Source organism: Ananas comosus, linkage group 6 (assembly GCF_001540865.1).
Source record: "Ananas comosus cultivar F153 linkage group 6, ASM154086v1, whole genome shotgun sequence".
Classification (NCBI taxonomy): domain Eukaryota; kingdom Viridiplantae; phylum Streptophyta; class Magnoliopsida; order Poales; family Bromeliaceae; genus Ananas; species Ananas comosus.
In genome coordinates, this window is record NC_033626.1 from 11,172,871 (window position 1) to 11,189,463 (window position 16,593).

Consider the following 16,593-nt stretch of genomic DNA (forward strand, 5'->3'; position numbering starts at 1 on the left):
TAATGACATAATATGTACGTATATATTTAGTATTAATTTGTTATAAAATAATTAATATAGTTATATTTGTTGTGTTATTTTTCTAATACCTTAATGATCATTTTTTTTGAGAATATAGGCCAAATTTGGCGACTATGGTAGCATACATAATATCGTTTATGCTAGGAGTGTGCTTCCTCCTTCCCTTAATGGACTGCCTCTGTCACAAATACCATTACTGCTCTAGCTACGGCAAAAATGTTTTCTCTTTCTGTTATACCTTCCTTTTCTAAATATACTCACTACGGAAATAAATATTATTCCAAAATATTAATGGATAATATTAAAAATAATATTAATAGTTCTAATAATTAACTATTATATCGACTTCCCGTCACAACACGCAGGATTCCGTTTACCTTTTTTTTCTAAATATACTCACTACGAAAATAAATATTATTCAAAAATATTAATGAATAATATTAAAAATTATATTAATAGTTCTAATAATTGACTATTGTATCGACTTTCCGCAGCAACGCGCGGGATTCCGTAACTAGTTTATCATAACAACGTTTAACTTATTTTACTGTTGTTTTTTAACAATAAATAATTTATTCCTAAAATTTTTATTTTTAAAAATCTTGTGATGAAATTGAAAGTTATAACAACTACGATTCAATTCAAGTGAATTCAAATTATTTTTAATTTATCCAAATTTAAGAATAATCAAATTTTTATATGATGGTCCTATTCATCCAAACTCTGAAGTATAATATGTTGTCAAATTTAATCTAAACACTTAATCCATACAAACTGAAAATAAAAAGTATAATCTTACCAAATAAATATTCTTGATTGGGACTTTTTGATTTAGTTAAATTGATTTTCGCCCGGTTCCCTTGTGATTATTGTAAAATTTTGATTTTCGGTTTTGATTTGATTTGAACTTCAAAACCAACCAAACCGAAAACAAAATAGCTATATAATATAGCTCTCTCTATATATAATATAGAAATGGAATTAATTTTCTGAGATGTTTATTATATCTTTTGAAAAAGAGGAAAGTATGGATGACTTGGAGCCACGGCTATAACTTTTTTTTAAATGACAATCTTTTTTGAAAAATAATAAGTAAAATTGTGAAGTTGTTCATAACTCTCTGAAATTTTCGTGTCAATCTCACATCCCGAGTATATGAACATAAAAATTTTGGAACATAAAAATTTTGGAACATGAAAATATACATCTGAACAATAAAATAAAAATGATGAAATCAATAAACCTAACCTTCTCGAGCTAACTACATGAAAAAGAAATACCACCAACCTTCTCGAGCTAACTAGATGAAAAAGAAATACCACCGAAAGAAATTTGCTAAAAATATTAATCAAGAGTTCACATACCCAAATTGGATACAAAAATAGAGTTCACATACCCAAATTGGATACAAAAATTCCATATAAATAACTACAGAAGTACAAAACTAACTAGATTAACAAGCAAGAGACTAACAACTCTATCATCTTTTTAGCAAGAAAATTTCATCAAACTAACCATATAGAATGTTGCTATTTATCATCTGTCCCGAATACCTGCTGTTTGAGCTCATCAATTTTGGCGAACAATTCATCCCTGTTGCTCTGCATAATATATACAAGCTAGTTATAAAGGTGATCAGAGAATAAACAGCTAGTAATCTTCACTAATATACCAATTAATTACCTTGAAGATCAGATAGCGAGAGCTGAACCAAATGGTGAAGCCAAGGCCTACTATTTCCATCACTTTAGGAAACTGTTTTCCAAGTGTCAATTTACGGATTATTATAAAATAATTAACCAAATCTATTTGCTCTTTATCTAAAGTTTGCTATTTTTTACAAACACAAAAAGAATATGAAAAGTACATACCACAGGGAGAGAATCAATAGCAGAAATAATGGCTGACGATATCCACAGAGCAACCAAAGCAGTGGTTCCATAGATGAGGATGCTGGATGTGTCTCCCATGTCCAACTACATTAAGCAGTTCCAACAAAGCAATTCCATTAACTTAGGAGTAACAAACACTAGTGATTGAGAATGTTGCCTAAAAGTAAGCAGTGGTCCCTTTTCTAGCCACTTGCAAGAATAGCATTATCAACCAGTAAAGTTGCGTAAAAGAAACTTGTTTAGGCTCCGTTTTAGAGATCCAAATCAGCCATGTGTAGCTATATATAAGCTGGTCAGACTTAACTCAATTCGAGATACGGTTCTATTAAATGATCAAACTGAAATCTCAAACAATGCAAACAAACAAGTCAAGCCAAACCATTCAAATAACAAAGGCAACTTCATTCTTGGGTTGCTTGAAATCAAGCCTCTATGAAAATTTTTGTTCTTGGATTGTTTTAGAAACATTGAACGCAGCAAAGTCCAAGGTAAGCCAAGTCCAAGTGAATTATTTTTATTTATTACTTTAGGTCCATTCTTTTGTGAAGAACCCCCATCTCACTTGTAATATTTTGGGTATCTCATTGATCCTACCCAATGGTTGGCGGTTTCAGATTCTAAAACCCAAAATTCAACCGTTCCCACTTGCTTAGAACTAAGAAACAAAATTTAATTCCTAATTCCAATATTGTTGTCGCTTGCAATATTAGGACATCATTCTGCTAAACGGTTAAGGGTTTTCCCACGTGAATTTGCAGTACTGGTTCAACTAATTGAAACAGCCATCACGGTATCATGTATTAGGGCATCTACATCTTGCTCTCCCCAGACTACAACCTCATTTATGTATCTATGCATTCGAGCACTATGCCTGTTAAATGCCTTAAGATTCGACCTCCAGCATTTCTGCAAACAGTACATGTCATCAGACGCTAGGCTAAACCCTTACTAACAACTGCGCCTTCTAGAGAGCTGCGTGTTAATCCCTTGATGTCGCAAGTCTCCGCCATCCAAAAATTTCATAAATTTCAACAGAATAACTTTGCCTAATAGAAAAATGCATGTTATCTAAATAGTATCATCAGGGCGAAGAGTTGGATGCAAACTATAGCAAAAACACCAAAGAATCATTTTCCAATAAGAGCATTACAGAGAAAAAAGTTAGGGTTGGTGCAACTGTGTAGTGAAGAAGTAGTGAATATGAACATCACGAGCATGCTGCAAGGATTAAAGCTTGGTCTGGAAGGGTCAACAAAAGAGTCTTAGCCTACGATAAATGGAAGCAGTAGTTGTATTTTACAGATTCCTTTAATAAAGCTGCATACAAGAAGAAAGGGTGAGTGTGAATTTATAGACCCCATCTTCCTCATTTAGGTAGGGACTAAGTTCTTTTAGAGATCCAAGTTCAAATTATCACTAATTCGGCAATGCTTCAGTACCAACTCCAATGATTTCTATCATGCATCTTATGCTCAGTTAATCAAACATGCACAAATCCAGCATCAGGAACTGATTTTGACTGTATAATAAAAAAATATCTCCAATTCGCAAGTTCGTACTAGTAGAAATGAGGAATTCGTTCTCTGAGACAACAACACAAACACATTGAGCAATACCTTTAGATTAAGCTGATCCAAAAAGTTACCACTCGGATTCTCCTCCCCATCACCCATATTAGGGGACGATTCTTCCCCAAATCCCCCTCCATACGAGCTCTTCTCGATCTTCTCCGGCGCCTCGTCGTTCCCAAACTTGTTCGACACGGCCACAGTGGCCGTCGTCTCCTCCGAAGACGTCGACTTCGGCCACTCCGCCCCGGAGAAACACAGCCCTAGGATCAACCATGAAGTGAAGTGAGAAAGGAAGAAACTAGGGTTTTGACGAAGATGTTTGATTCGTTTCAATGCTATATACCTTGCTTCGATCGGGAGAGTAGGGTTTTTGCGTGAGGGAGCGAAGGGGTTGATCGCGGAGGGAGGAGGAGAGGGGGATTGGGGACGAAGAGGCGACGGTGAGGGAGAGAGGGGAGGGCGCGTAGAGGGGATGAGGACGCCATTTTTGAGCCTGGGACGAGGTAAAAGGAAGCGTCTAATGAGGAGTCGCTACGGTCCTTGTGAATTGGGATTATCGTTTAAGGTGGTCGCGTAAGGCATGTTAAGGTGCGAGAGTTGGAAATTACCACCTAAACCCGGTGTATCCGTACACCTCCATTTTATACAAAAATTCTAAGTCTATAGTCTATACTCCGTAGTATATTTTACAACATCTTTAGAGATTACATATCATATAAAATTTATCTAAGTATCCAAAATTCATTATTGTGACATTAAAGTTCGAGAAGCATATATATCGGAGTCATTATTTGATTATTATGATATGCAAGTCCTTTAAATATAGAATATTTTTAAGGAGTTATATTCTAATTTTGAGAAAAAAAAAATCTAGAATATATTTTGCTGATGTAACATTTCTATCTAATCAGATTATTTTTCTTTAGATTCACCATTCAATCAGAGTTATTAAAAAAATATTTTATTATACTTCTTTTAACTTGCTTTGGCCGCATGTTTGGCTGCAGGATTGGCTGGTTCCATTTGCTTTTTTACATCAATGTTAAAGTGATGGTGAAAAAAGATATATATACTCAAATTAAATTGTGAAAACTTTAATTTGGTTTTAGTTTGAAAACAAGGATTTTAAAAGCTAACTTTGAATTGCAGGATAATCCAATCAATCAAGATGAGCATTTTTAGCATTTTTTTTTTTTTTTGAGAGAAGGGTAGCATGCTACCCGTTTCGTTTATTTTTTTTATTTAGAAATAAACTTAGCTGAAAATGTGAATCAACTAGGATTCGAACTTGGGTCTCGAATATCAACCATCAAGTCCTTTTGCCACTTGCGTTAGGAACGGTCGATCATTTCTAACAATTTTGATGTGCTATCTCCGATGTTAATGTTAATGCATATTTTGCAATCTATTTTACGCTAGATCGTATTTTTGAATAATATGAAATCAGAGTCAATTTTAGATTTTTTTGGTTTAGTAAGGTCATTGGTTCGCTTGCCCTCCTCGTGAGAAGTACCTGTCGAGCCCGAGCAGAGCCGCGTTGCTGTGAATGCTATGGTCACTTACAAGGAGGCAGAGGTTTAGGCATCTCAAGCATTTATTAGAGTACTAAACTGTGTTCATTATTTTGCGTCACATCAGAAAAGAACATGCCAAACCATTAGTCTCGGAACTTGTGTGAGTCTTACTTTGATTCTCGAACGGGCTCCGTTGCCACCCATTTATTTTCGATGATAAAGCCTTCAAATCGACGATGCACCGTTGAATATGATCTATATCACTTGAAGTGTTTAGAATCAAATTTCATACATTTTCGATATTGTTCTCTTATCCAGCGAGTGAACATAAAAATGAACGGCTGAAAATGAATATTCTTTAAAAAATGATGGTAGGAGTCTTGTAATCAAGATCAAGAGTATAGATCTTGTTTTAAATAGGTTAAAGAATTTTCTAACAAAAATTCAATTGATTTGGATATCTTTACGCCGTTAAACGAGAAAACACTTCTTATCGACCATTAAAATTACAAATTTTGAAACCCTTTGATCATTAGGCAAATGATGTCAAAAAGATTTAAAATTTGATTCCTAAACACTTCAAGTGGTATAGATCATGTTCAACGGTGCCGATCGTCGATTTGGAGACTCTATCATCGAAAACAAATGAATGACAACGGAGCCCGTTTGCTATCGATAGTATTCTAGCTCAACTCTATATATATATATATTATTATTATTATTATTATTATTATTATTATTTTCCTAGAAAAATCACTAAATTCTAGAGAACCACTACCATCCCACTTCCTTTATGCTTCTGAAACTATAATAACTCTACATTATATATATATATATATATATATATATATATATATATATATATATATATATATATTAGTAGAGTCAGAATACTTGTAAAAGTATCCACAAGTGATATTTGTGTGTTTTTAGCCTTTGATGGGAGATGTGAGGTTGCAGATGGATGTGGTAGGTGATGGTAGGTGGTGGTAGGTGGAATAGTGTTTGATCCAAGGCTATTAGTATAAAAAAGTAGATCCAATGCTAAAAACACACAAGTATCACTTGGTGATATTTGTAAAAGTATTCTAGCCCTACTCATATATATATGTATATATATATATATATATAGTTGGACTAATAGCAAAACTCTATTGTTGCTACAGTTTTTTAGCCTTTAGATCAGCTCTTTTCATTATTTCTAACCATTGGATTAAATACAATAACAGTGGGACCACTCAACCCTAGGGACTCAACTCTAACTGACAATAATCTCCGACCTTACAATTTTTCATCCAAGGGTCAAAAACTGTGATAGCAAAAAGGAGCATTTTACTATTAATAGATTCCAGCCTAATTCCATTAATATTATATATATATATATATATATATATATGGCTAAATTATAGAAAACCCCCTATAATAACCCGCTTTTCCACTTGCCCCCCCCCTGACATTTAAAAACCTACACTTTGCCCCTTTGTAAAATAAAAAATGTGCACTTCACCCCCTACCGTTAGGGTTCTGTTATAAAATATTTTTTTATGCGAAAAATATCCCTCCGCCCTCTTCCTTGTTGCTTCGCCTCCCTCCGGCTCGCCGTCCTCCACTGCCTCACCCTCGCCCACATCCCCTTCGCCCTCCTCCACCGTCTCGCCTTCGCCCTCGTTGTCCTTACTTACCTCTCCATCAACACCCACCTCGATTTCCTCCCTATCGAAATCGAGGGGTGGCGAGGGTGCAGGAGGAGAAGAAGAGTAGGTGGAGAAGGAAATGGAGAGAAATCGCGGCCGATTGAGGTGGAAATCTCGGCTGATCGAAGGGGCGGCTGAGGAAGATGTGGAAGAAGACGAAAATGGCGAGAGGCAAAATTGTCATTTTACACACCGTAACCCCCATGTGAACATTTTTCATTTTACAAGGGGCACAATGTAGGTTTTTAAATGTCAGGGGGGGAAAGTAAAAAAGGGGTTATTACAGGAAGATTTTTTGTAATTTAGCATATATATCTATATCTATACTATATATAAAAGCGTATAGAAATTCCGATAATGACAGACAGAATCCAAAAAGGAATAAAATAATATTCCCTACGAATGTTAAAAATATCTCAAATAAAAAGATCAATCTATTAAATTTCTACTACATATAAAAATCTATTCCCTATAAATGGTTATGATCAATTTGTTAAAAAAAATCTCAAATATGAACAGTTATAATCAATCTATTAAAAAATAGTATTTGCATGCATCTATAAATTCAATACTATGAACGATTATAATCAATTTGTTAAAAAATATATCAAATTAAAATAAACGGTTATGATCAATTTGTTAAAAAATAGCATTTCTATTAATCTATTTTATATTAAAATTAAAATTTGAGTTTAAATTATAAATTAAATTTAATATTTAGATATCAAATTTGAATTAATAATTAATTTTTTTATTACAGTGGATCAAAATTAACTTTTAAATTTTATATTAAATGTGAATTAAATTTTGATGCTTTTAGTTTAAAACATATATTTAAATTTGATTCATCAAAAATCAAAAAGTATATAAAAATATTCTATGTATATAAATAAAAGAACACGGTAGGATATTATAAATATTTTCTAATAAAATATAACACATTGATTTATAAATATAATTTTTCTTGTAAAATTTTGGATATATATAATGTACAAATTTATATTGATTTGAAATAAATTATAATAATTATTACGTGCATTTGTACGTACATTCAACTAGTATATATATATATATATATATATNCGGCACACTACGGCCATATATATATATATATATATATATATATATATATATATATATATATATATATATATATATATATATATGATCTAATTGCATAATAAAACAAAGTTCACATAATAAAAAATTTTATTCATTATGAAAAGCATTTTGTTGCGACAAGTATGATCCGAGCTTTTCACAATTGACGCTACCTGTGAGGGAAATTACTAGCCTATCTAAATAATAAGAGCGTGACAAGAAGTGACGTCATGGTGCCATTTTCTTTCGTAAAATGACAGCATTTCTACTGATAAAATTTCTGCCGATTAAACTTCAGCTGACGCTCCCAACAAAATTTTATATGGAGTTTAGGACCCTCCGCTCGGCTGCCATGTGGCAAAATATCCATCTAAAAATTTATTGGATATTTTTTAATATTAAAATTTTTAAAAGATTTCTAAAGGTGAATTATAATCTTTGTATGAAAGCAAAACTAATACACGATAAAGGATCAATGACACTTCAATAAGGATTCATTGAGGAGCTCTCCGCAAAAGTTTTATTCTATTTCTACTACTTGCGCAAACAAAATAATTTCGACAATCAATCTCAACTGTAAGACTGGACCGAGGCCCTTTGACCCTTCATCGCTCTGGCCCATTTTTTTGTATTGAAATTTACTCTGTTGCTTCCAGTTTTTTGATTTCGAAACGGTAAGTGTAGGGTAGTCTTTTTTATCTCTTTTGTATCTTTGGGACCTATTAGGAGGTCTTAGCTGCCTCCATCATGTACGCTTAGGGCGTGTTTGGTTCATCCATTTTGGATATGGAATGAGAATCGGTTTGATCAAATCCGATTAATTTTGTTTGGTTTGCATGAATCGATTTGGAGTTCTTATTCCGGATTGGAATGAGAATGACCCATTAGCCTTCAACTTGATTCCGGTCTTCTGGCCCGGATTGAGATTTCATTCCGAAAGCCCACTAAGTTCTCGAAGCCCATGTGACCATCTCACCCTCCTTCTCTTCACCCCTTTCTCATCAAAAAAAAAAAAAAAAAAAAAAGTTATCCTCTCTCAAAATCCTATCCCTAACTCACATCAATGAAAGTTTTTTTAAAAAATTTGATTTTTTTTTTGAAAAACTTATTAGAGAAAAGTATTATATTTTTTATAAATTTTAAATAATATAAATTTATATTTGAGAGTACAATTAGTATTATAGTATCCTATAATTCTTTTAGTTTATACGAACCAAACAATAAAATATGAATAACTCATTCCAATTTCCAATTCATAAATAAACCAAACATCTTTGGGAAGTGGGCCATTCTAATTACCATTCTAATTCATTTCCATTCCATTATCCATTCCAATTCCACCCCTGAACCAAACAAGCCCTTAGTTCATTTCACTTAATGAATGAAGCAGCTAGCTTGCTACCTATTTCTCGAAAAAAAAAAAAAAAAAAAAGACAATCAATCTCAACTAATAAAAAAAAAAAATCTTATAATAAAAATTAGTAATAAATACCCGATTCCCATTAAGATCAAATTCTTTTCCAAGTGATTCCATCACCAATTGTTGCAAATACCGCCTAAGGAGTAGAAAATTGTCCTCATAAGGAAGCACAATCATGTCCTGTAAGCAAGAAAGAGACACAGAAGATGAGCCGAACAAGCTGAACTGAACGTGATGAATGTAAAACTACAGTTAAAATATATATAGATCTACGCTTTTGATCATTTTCACCCGTTAGATTATACTATTCAACCAACCACTCACTCAACCCTAGGGGGCCCACATCATCTTAACCGCACATTCTTTAATCCAAGGGCTAAAAATTTACAAGCACCAATAACTTGGTACTTTTAAAAGCATAGGAGCTCAATTATATAGGCCGACCCTATGATAGCTATCGTACTTCGTAAACCACGATAGTTCAAAAGACGGCAATCTAAATGGAGAAAATAGTAAAAGTAGACAAGCTAATATGATAATTTGGTTGGTGGGTGAGTTGGGATCCCCTGGGTATAGTAGGATTGGCGTGTAGAAAATTAGGTTCCCATCTTTTGAATTATCGTGGTTCAGTAACCACGATAATTATCATAATATCGGATCAAGATATATATATATATATATATATATATATNATATATATATATATATATATATATATAGAATTATGCTACTATACTATCAATAGAACCAAGCCCTTGGTACTATTGAGTTTATATATATATATATATATATATATATATATATGAGTAAACATTGCAAACCTTAGATCCCACAGCTTTGGAAGCCCAGTACCAACACATAGCAAGCAACGCTGCTGGATTTTTTCTGAGCTGGGTAAGATGAATGAATCAGAAGTAACTAACTTAATTACTCTTAATTGGCATGAAGTTTAAGCAACATAAATTAAGGGTTCAATTTAGAAGATGTAAAGTATCTTTACCTCGGTCGTCCGAGTTTCCTCATCCATCAATGCTGCACCTTTAAGAATTTCATCGATCTTGATACCCTGGGAAAGTAGTACTGATGTTAGTCCAAATGACGATCACATTAGCCCATAACAACTTTATAGGCGTCAAGACCGCACCTGGAGTGCAGCTGGAAGCAGACCAGCTGCTGACATTACTGAGTGTCTACCTCCCACCCAGTCAAACATAGGAAATCTTTTTAACCAACCCTTCGCTTTTGCAAAATTGCCCAATCAAGAACTCTCCTGAGTAATTGCAACAGCCTGCAGAAGAATCGGTGCTCTGAGCAATGGATCCAATGAGATTGAAGTTAAATGTCCGTGCGTACTTCATTTGTATGAATTTAGCATCAAACTTAAGATTACAGTTTGAAAATTTTACATCTCTTGTTCAAATAATAAAGCAATGTGAAGGTGCTTTCTTTAAAACTAATGATATACGATATACCGAACATGGGCTGTTGTGCCACCAATATGAACAGAAGCAAATGAAGTGCTTTCAGCTGTCTACAGGGATGGTGCGTGTTTAAGTTTCAAGATCGATGCTACATAGAATTGCAAAAGACAGATTATGCAGCTATAATGAAGAGATAGAATTTCTATGGAATTTACTATGGTCATCTACTACGTTGTCGCTCAAAGATCTAAGCATGTGTGCAGTTACATTCAGGGGCATTTCTTTGTTCAGTTAACATCAGCTTGACCAATTTCTTACTATCAATGTTTATGGAATAATGAACTTTTAACTTGCTTTCTAAAATAAAACATAACTCTCATTCACTGACTAACAGAAAAGGCGAATACAATGCTGTGAAACAGGACTCGAGGCTCAATATCTCCAAAATATGCACTGAGAAGCACATGAAAAAGAATTAGCCAATGCGAGGTTTTATTGGACATTGATATTTCTGACTATACATTTGAATCCACGACCTCGCAAAATTGAAATGGTCTAGAAAGACACGTGGATGACTTTGAAAGGCACGTGGTATTGATATGTGAGGTAAGAAATGACCATTTACTCCGTTAGAATATAATCTGAGAATTCAATCTTTTAAATGCTGGAGGTAGGAATTGAATCCACAACCTCACAAAATGGTACGTTTATTAGTCCTTTCATAAAAAATGACGAACGAGCACTTCTATTGTCCAGATGGGCCCACAGACATCCACGCCACCGTCTAAAATAGAGATGATATGTAAGGAAAAAAAAGAACCCAGATTAAAACCTGTTTTGGAAAATCCAGTCCAGCTTTCTGGAAAGCTCCCTGCACTTCTAATAGACCTTTTCGGGTTTCAGGGTAAGCTCCAGTCTGAAATTACAAAAATAAAAATGAAACTATACTACATTATGAACAATTTCGAGCAAACATTGGCAATTCCTTGGAAAAAAAAAAGAAAGAAAAGGAAAAGAGCAAAAGGAAGACAATGGGAGCATCTTGCAAACCTTTGATATTGCAATTACAAGAGTTGAGGCAAGTTCTCCTCCAATTTGTGCAATTTGATGATCAATACCAGCTGGATCTGTACTATCAATAAATCTTATCTGGCACATCGAGAGAGATGGAAAAACAAACATAACACGTAAGAACAGCATTTACGTAGCAACTGTCGCAGAAATTGTTGAATGCTAATAATATCTTGTGAAATAGATACTAAAACACACAAGACAATTAGCCAGATAACAAGCACTCGAAGCAAAACTGAAAGAAGAAATATAGAAAGACTTCAGATAGACCGCATAGGGATACCAATTGTTGCCTTGGTTAATGGCGGTACATCATACTAGGACAATCCAAGAGTAGAATTGTCTTAAATAAGGATTTTGAAAAGGATGAGCTTGAGCAATCTGGACGCTTGAAATTTCTAAATAACAAGATCACAAGCTCTTCTGAAGCTCAATTCAAGCCGGGAATGTGTTGAACTTGGTTGGCAACAAAATCAAGAAAACTGAGCGAACCGAATCAATCGCAAAGCTGAGGTAGGCTCGTTTCTTCACACCCTTAACCGAAAGGGGATAGGAGAAGACTTTCGGGTGAAGTTAGCGAGATCTTTCACGAGGCAGCGGCCACGAGATGAAAACAATCCCAACAGACGCGGGCATCCTTTCATCTCAGTTACATCGACATTAGGAAAAAGTTATAGGAACAGAGTCGCTACCACGGCTTGGAAAATGAAGGGTCTACCTTTAGAGAAGGTGTCTCAGGAGCCAATGCCTCAGCAACAAACTGAGGCCCTATAGCTGAACCTCCAATTCCTATGCAAAGTATCTGGGTAAAGCGAGCAGCTGTAGAGGACGGCGGCTTGATCTGTTTACACACACAATGCCAACAGCACAAGAGAGAAGCAACATTTAGTAGGAGCAAAAGTTGATAGATGCTTTGTGGAACATATGATATATATCTAGTGAAGTGCTCGCATGTCGAGCTAACGACAAGGCTAAACCGGGTTAGGCAAAGCAATCTGAGTCGATATGCATGGTTATTTTGATGTATCAGATACATGATCAAAGATCAATTTTTATACAATTGCTAATCCGAGGTTGCTTCTTTCGACGGTTGCGACAAAAATAGTAAAGAGAATTGCAGCCTGCCTTACCTCGCCTTTGACGATGTGGTCTGCAAATTCACGGATGTCCTTAAGTGTGTTCTCGATCTGCGACTTCAGGTACTTGGTCGGCGCGAGCCTAGGGCTTCTGAGCCAGTAGTGGCGCACCATCCGCCTCTCGTCCGGGTTGGCGATCGCCCCCTTCTCGAGCTTCTGCATCACCTGGATCACCTTCTCTAACCTTGGCTCCATCCGCTTGACGAATTCGTCGGTGAACCCTATCCGGCTCACGTCGAGAGACAGGTTTAGGTCCTTGTGGTGGTACAACCAGTCGACGTAGCGGTTCCAGAGGCGGATCGGGTCCTGTTCAATGCCCCCGGGATTCTTCTCGATGGGGCCGGAGGAGGAGCGGGAGAGGTCGGCGATGCAGTGCGGCGGCAGCAGGCGGCGGCGGAAGGGGGCGACGCGGAGGGAGGCGGCGTCGGGGCGGAGGAAGAGGGACCGAGGGGGGCGGCGGAGGGTGGAGGGAGGGCCGAGTATTACCACGGAGGTCGACGCCATGGAAATGGGAAGAGGGAGAGAGCTCGAGAGAGATCGAGGGAGGTCGTCGAGAGCTGGGGAGGGAATGGGAAGTGGGGGGTTTTATTAGTTGGGGGGCTGGTGGCACGTGCGGGAGAAGGGCGCGCGCGAGGGGTTCGCACGCGCGGAGGGGCGTCGTCGGTTGCGCGCGGAAAAATTTGAAAGCCTTGATGGTCGTTGGTTACAAATTGCGACGGTCGTTGATTGGACGGAGGCTCTGGGGCCGTGGACGGCTGTGATTTACTGACTCATGGTATCTAATGTAGGTGTGGCTCTGCAGGCTAGGAATCTCGTAATAATTACATTTAATTATGAAAAAAAATACTAAAACATTTAATTTTGTGATTACATGTATATATAACCCCCATCCCATCATTTAATTCCAAATAATTAGAAATTAAAAGAATTTGGACGGGGCAATTTCAAAATTGCCTATAGTAGAGGAGGTCTCCATACATTTGTTTTAGAAAATAAATAAAGGCATTAGCAATCAACCATAGATTATGTATATTATTATGTATAAAAGCAGATAGAAAATTCTTGAAAAATAAAATGGTTTAAAAATAGATCTATCAAATCAACAATTGTATAAATTCAAATAATGAATTGAAAATTAAATTTAAATTGAGTTTAATTCGTAAATTTAAAACTAAATTCAAAATTTTATTAAATTTTAAAATCAATTCAAAATTTTAAAATTTGGATATATATTAAAAAGTTGTATGTTACATATAAAAAAAAATTATTGTATAACTAAATTAGAAACATACTTAAAATAAATCAAATTTACAGATAAATTAATTAAAAATAGATTCGGTTACCAATAACCATTTAAATATAAAATATAATTCAGAATTTATTGCGATAGAATTTAAAATATAATGTAAAATTTCTGCTTCGAATTTTTGGTTGTAAAGCTTTTGCGACAGAATCTAATGTTTTTTTTTCTTTAGAGAGATATAGGTAACATGCTACCCGTTTCGTTTATTTCTATTAGAGAGAGAGAGAGAGAGTGTGTGGGTAAAGAGGAATTAGTTGTAGCCTTTCTTATTATAGAGGAGGAGTTCATTTCTATATATAGGATACAACCAGTTACAACTAATTGTAGATAATACAACTAATTACAGCTGGATAGCATTTCAATACCATAATAGAACGAGAGAGAGAGAGAGAATTTCATTTAGAAATAAGCTTAATTAAAAATATGAATTAACTAGAATTCGAATTTGAAACCTCGGATATCAACCATCAAGCCTTTTGCAACTTGCGCTAGGAACAGTCGGTGACAGAATCTAATGTTGCGGTTCAAGTTTTCCTATCGAATCACTTATTTCTTTTTTCATTTCATTTCTTTTCTTTTCTTTCCTTTATTGAAGAACAAACAACGAACAAAGGCTTTACGTGATGCTCATGCTCTATGATGGTGTGCCTATATATGGATCTAACAGGCTTAAAGGATGGGCTGTATCAACAAGCACTGTATACATACAAAAACAAAAAACCAAAAAAAAAAAAAGGCAAAATGTGACAGTTTAGAAATAGAGGCTGTACACTAATTCACTGAAAGTAAATTTCGCTTAACAAAAAAACTCTCCCACTGCCTAACAAGGCTTTTAGCTCTTTCATCAACCAGAATGGGGTATATATGTTGTCCAAATATCACATTATTTCTCTCTTACTAGATCGTCCATCATATTACTGCTAGAGTACTCAACCTCTTATCTACGAATTGGAGAGTTCTACGAAAGCTTTTTCCAGGTGGTTCTAACATCGGTCCCATTTCTCGGATCGTACTCGTCTTCAAGGGACGACACTAGCTAAAACCAAGTATACACATTTTAAGAGAAGATGATCAACCGTCTTGGTCAAGCCATCACAAAAACAATATCAGTCCCACTTTTAGGCAATGGACATTGCCACCACATTTTTCCTTTTTTTTCATTCCTTATGGTTTAGGCCTAGTTGCCTCACCGATGGTATCTACGTTCATTTTCCTATTGAATGAAATAAATGGTGTGCTATTTTCTTCTCAAAAACAATCACCATATATAGTAGTGTTTAGTTAGCAAGGTTAAGTTGTCTCACTTTTGTAGCCTAATTTATTTACCATAGCATATGAAGCAGGCAACGTACAACCCTTCTCTCAAAAAAAAAAAAAAAATACTGTTAGGTGATGCGAGACGTTGTGTTTTGATACATTATTCTCGTGCTCAGAGATTTGCATTTCAGAATTCATGTTAAAAAAAAAGAATAAAAATAAAAATCTATGGAGAGCTCCTGAACTATGACAAAGTCTTTGCTGTCTTAGTTATAGCATGTACAGGGTAAACAATATTCAATTAAATATTTTTACATTCCATATATAAAAGTAAAAATATTTTTTAAAGCATCATTTTAATGTGTAATTACAAGATTGTTTTACACTTTTTTTATTCAGTTTGCATAATAGAATTGGTTTAGAATATATACTATACTTTATAGCTTATTACAAAAAAAGACTTTTTACTTAACTAGAGGCCAATCTAAAACTGATCTCTCAACCTTTTTTTTTTTTTTTTTTTTTTTTTGGGTTTCTACAATCTTGTAACTTCTAACTTCTATGTTTTATTTAAATTATTCTAGTTATCTAAATTATCAAGTTAGTGGCTTAATTAGCTACTACCAGTTAATTAATCTTAATTTCATTAGCCACAAAACTATTAAACTATTAGAATTAATAAAATTATCAAAAAATGTTGATAAGATCTCAAAATTTTTTGGGTTAGAATCGGTGAACTCCTAATTTTTTGTTGTTATTTTAGAATGACCTATATTAATTTGAGGGGAAGGAATAAAAAAAAAAAGGTAAAAAAAAAAACTGAATAGCATAATAGTACGCGATTAGTGGAGAAACAATCTACAACTTCAACAACAACAAAAAGAAAAAGGAGAAAAAGCTGCATTCATTAATTCCGATTTTATTCGTACTATTAATGCGAGGCCACGCAAAGAAGAAGATGCTTAACTTCGATTATAAGATCTGAACATGGAAAGCAGGTTATATAATTAGGTGCTTTTGGGCTTACATTAATTCGATTGACATGAGATTTGGCTTGGTTGGTAAGGTGTTTGATTGCTTGTTTAATAATAGAGTGGATATAATTAAGCTTAATTATACTCTATTAAATTGTAATTTAGTGTTATGTGTATATTATACAATTTTTTAGTTTTAAAGACGCCACTAAACTATT

The 16,593-nt window shown here is 34.7% G+C and overlaps 1 protein-coding gene and 1 pseudogene across 1 annotated transcript; both read right to left on the reverse strand.

The window, feature by feature from the left end:
- On the reverse strand, positions 1,327-4,051 carry LOC109711282 (protein CURVATURE THYLAKOID 1D, chloroplastic-like). The gene is made up of 5 exons (XM_020234241.1): positions 3,828-4,051; positions 3,530-3,744; positions 1,893-1,997; positions 1,705-1,776; positions 1,327-1,622 (listed from the first exon to the last, which is right to left on the reverse strand). The coding sequence occupies exons 1-5, from the start codon at positions 3,967-3,969 to the stop codon at positions 1,551-1,553; spliced, it is 606 nt and encodes a 201-aa protein (XP_020089830.1). The 5' UTR covers positions 3,970-4,051; the 3' UTR covers positions 1,327-1,550.
- Positions 8,212-15,143, reverse strand: LOC109712129 (annotated as a pseudogene).

Excerpts from the sequence above, each read along its gene's own strand:
- LOC109711282 (XM_020234241.1), bottom strand. The coding sequence starts at position 3,969 with ATGGCGTCCTCATCCCCTCTACGCGCCCTCCCCTCTCTCCCTCACCGT. Across the intron at positions 1,777-1,892 it reads CTATTGATTCTCTCCCTGTG|TTTCCTAAAGTGATGGAAAT; the intron begins GTATGTACTTTT and ends CTTGGAAAACAG. Across the intron at positions 1,623-1,704 it reads CTCGCTATCTGATCTTCAAG|AGCAACAGGGATGAATTGTT; the intron begins GTAATTAATTGG and ends TATATTATGCAG.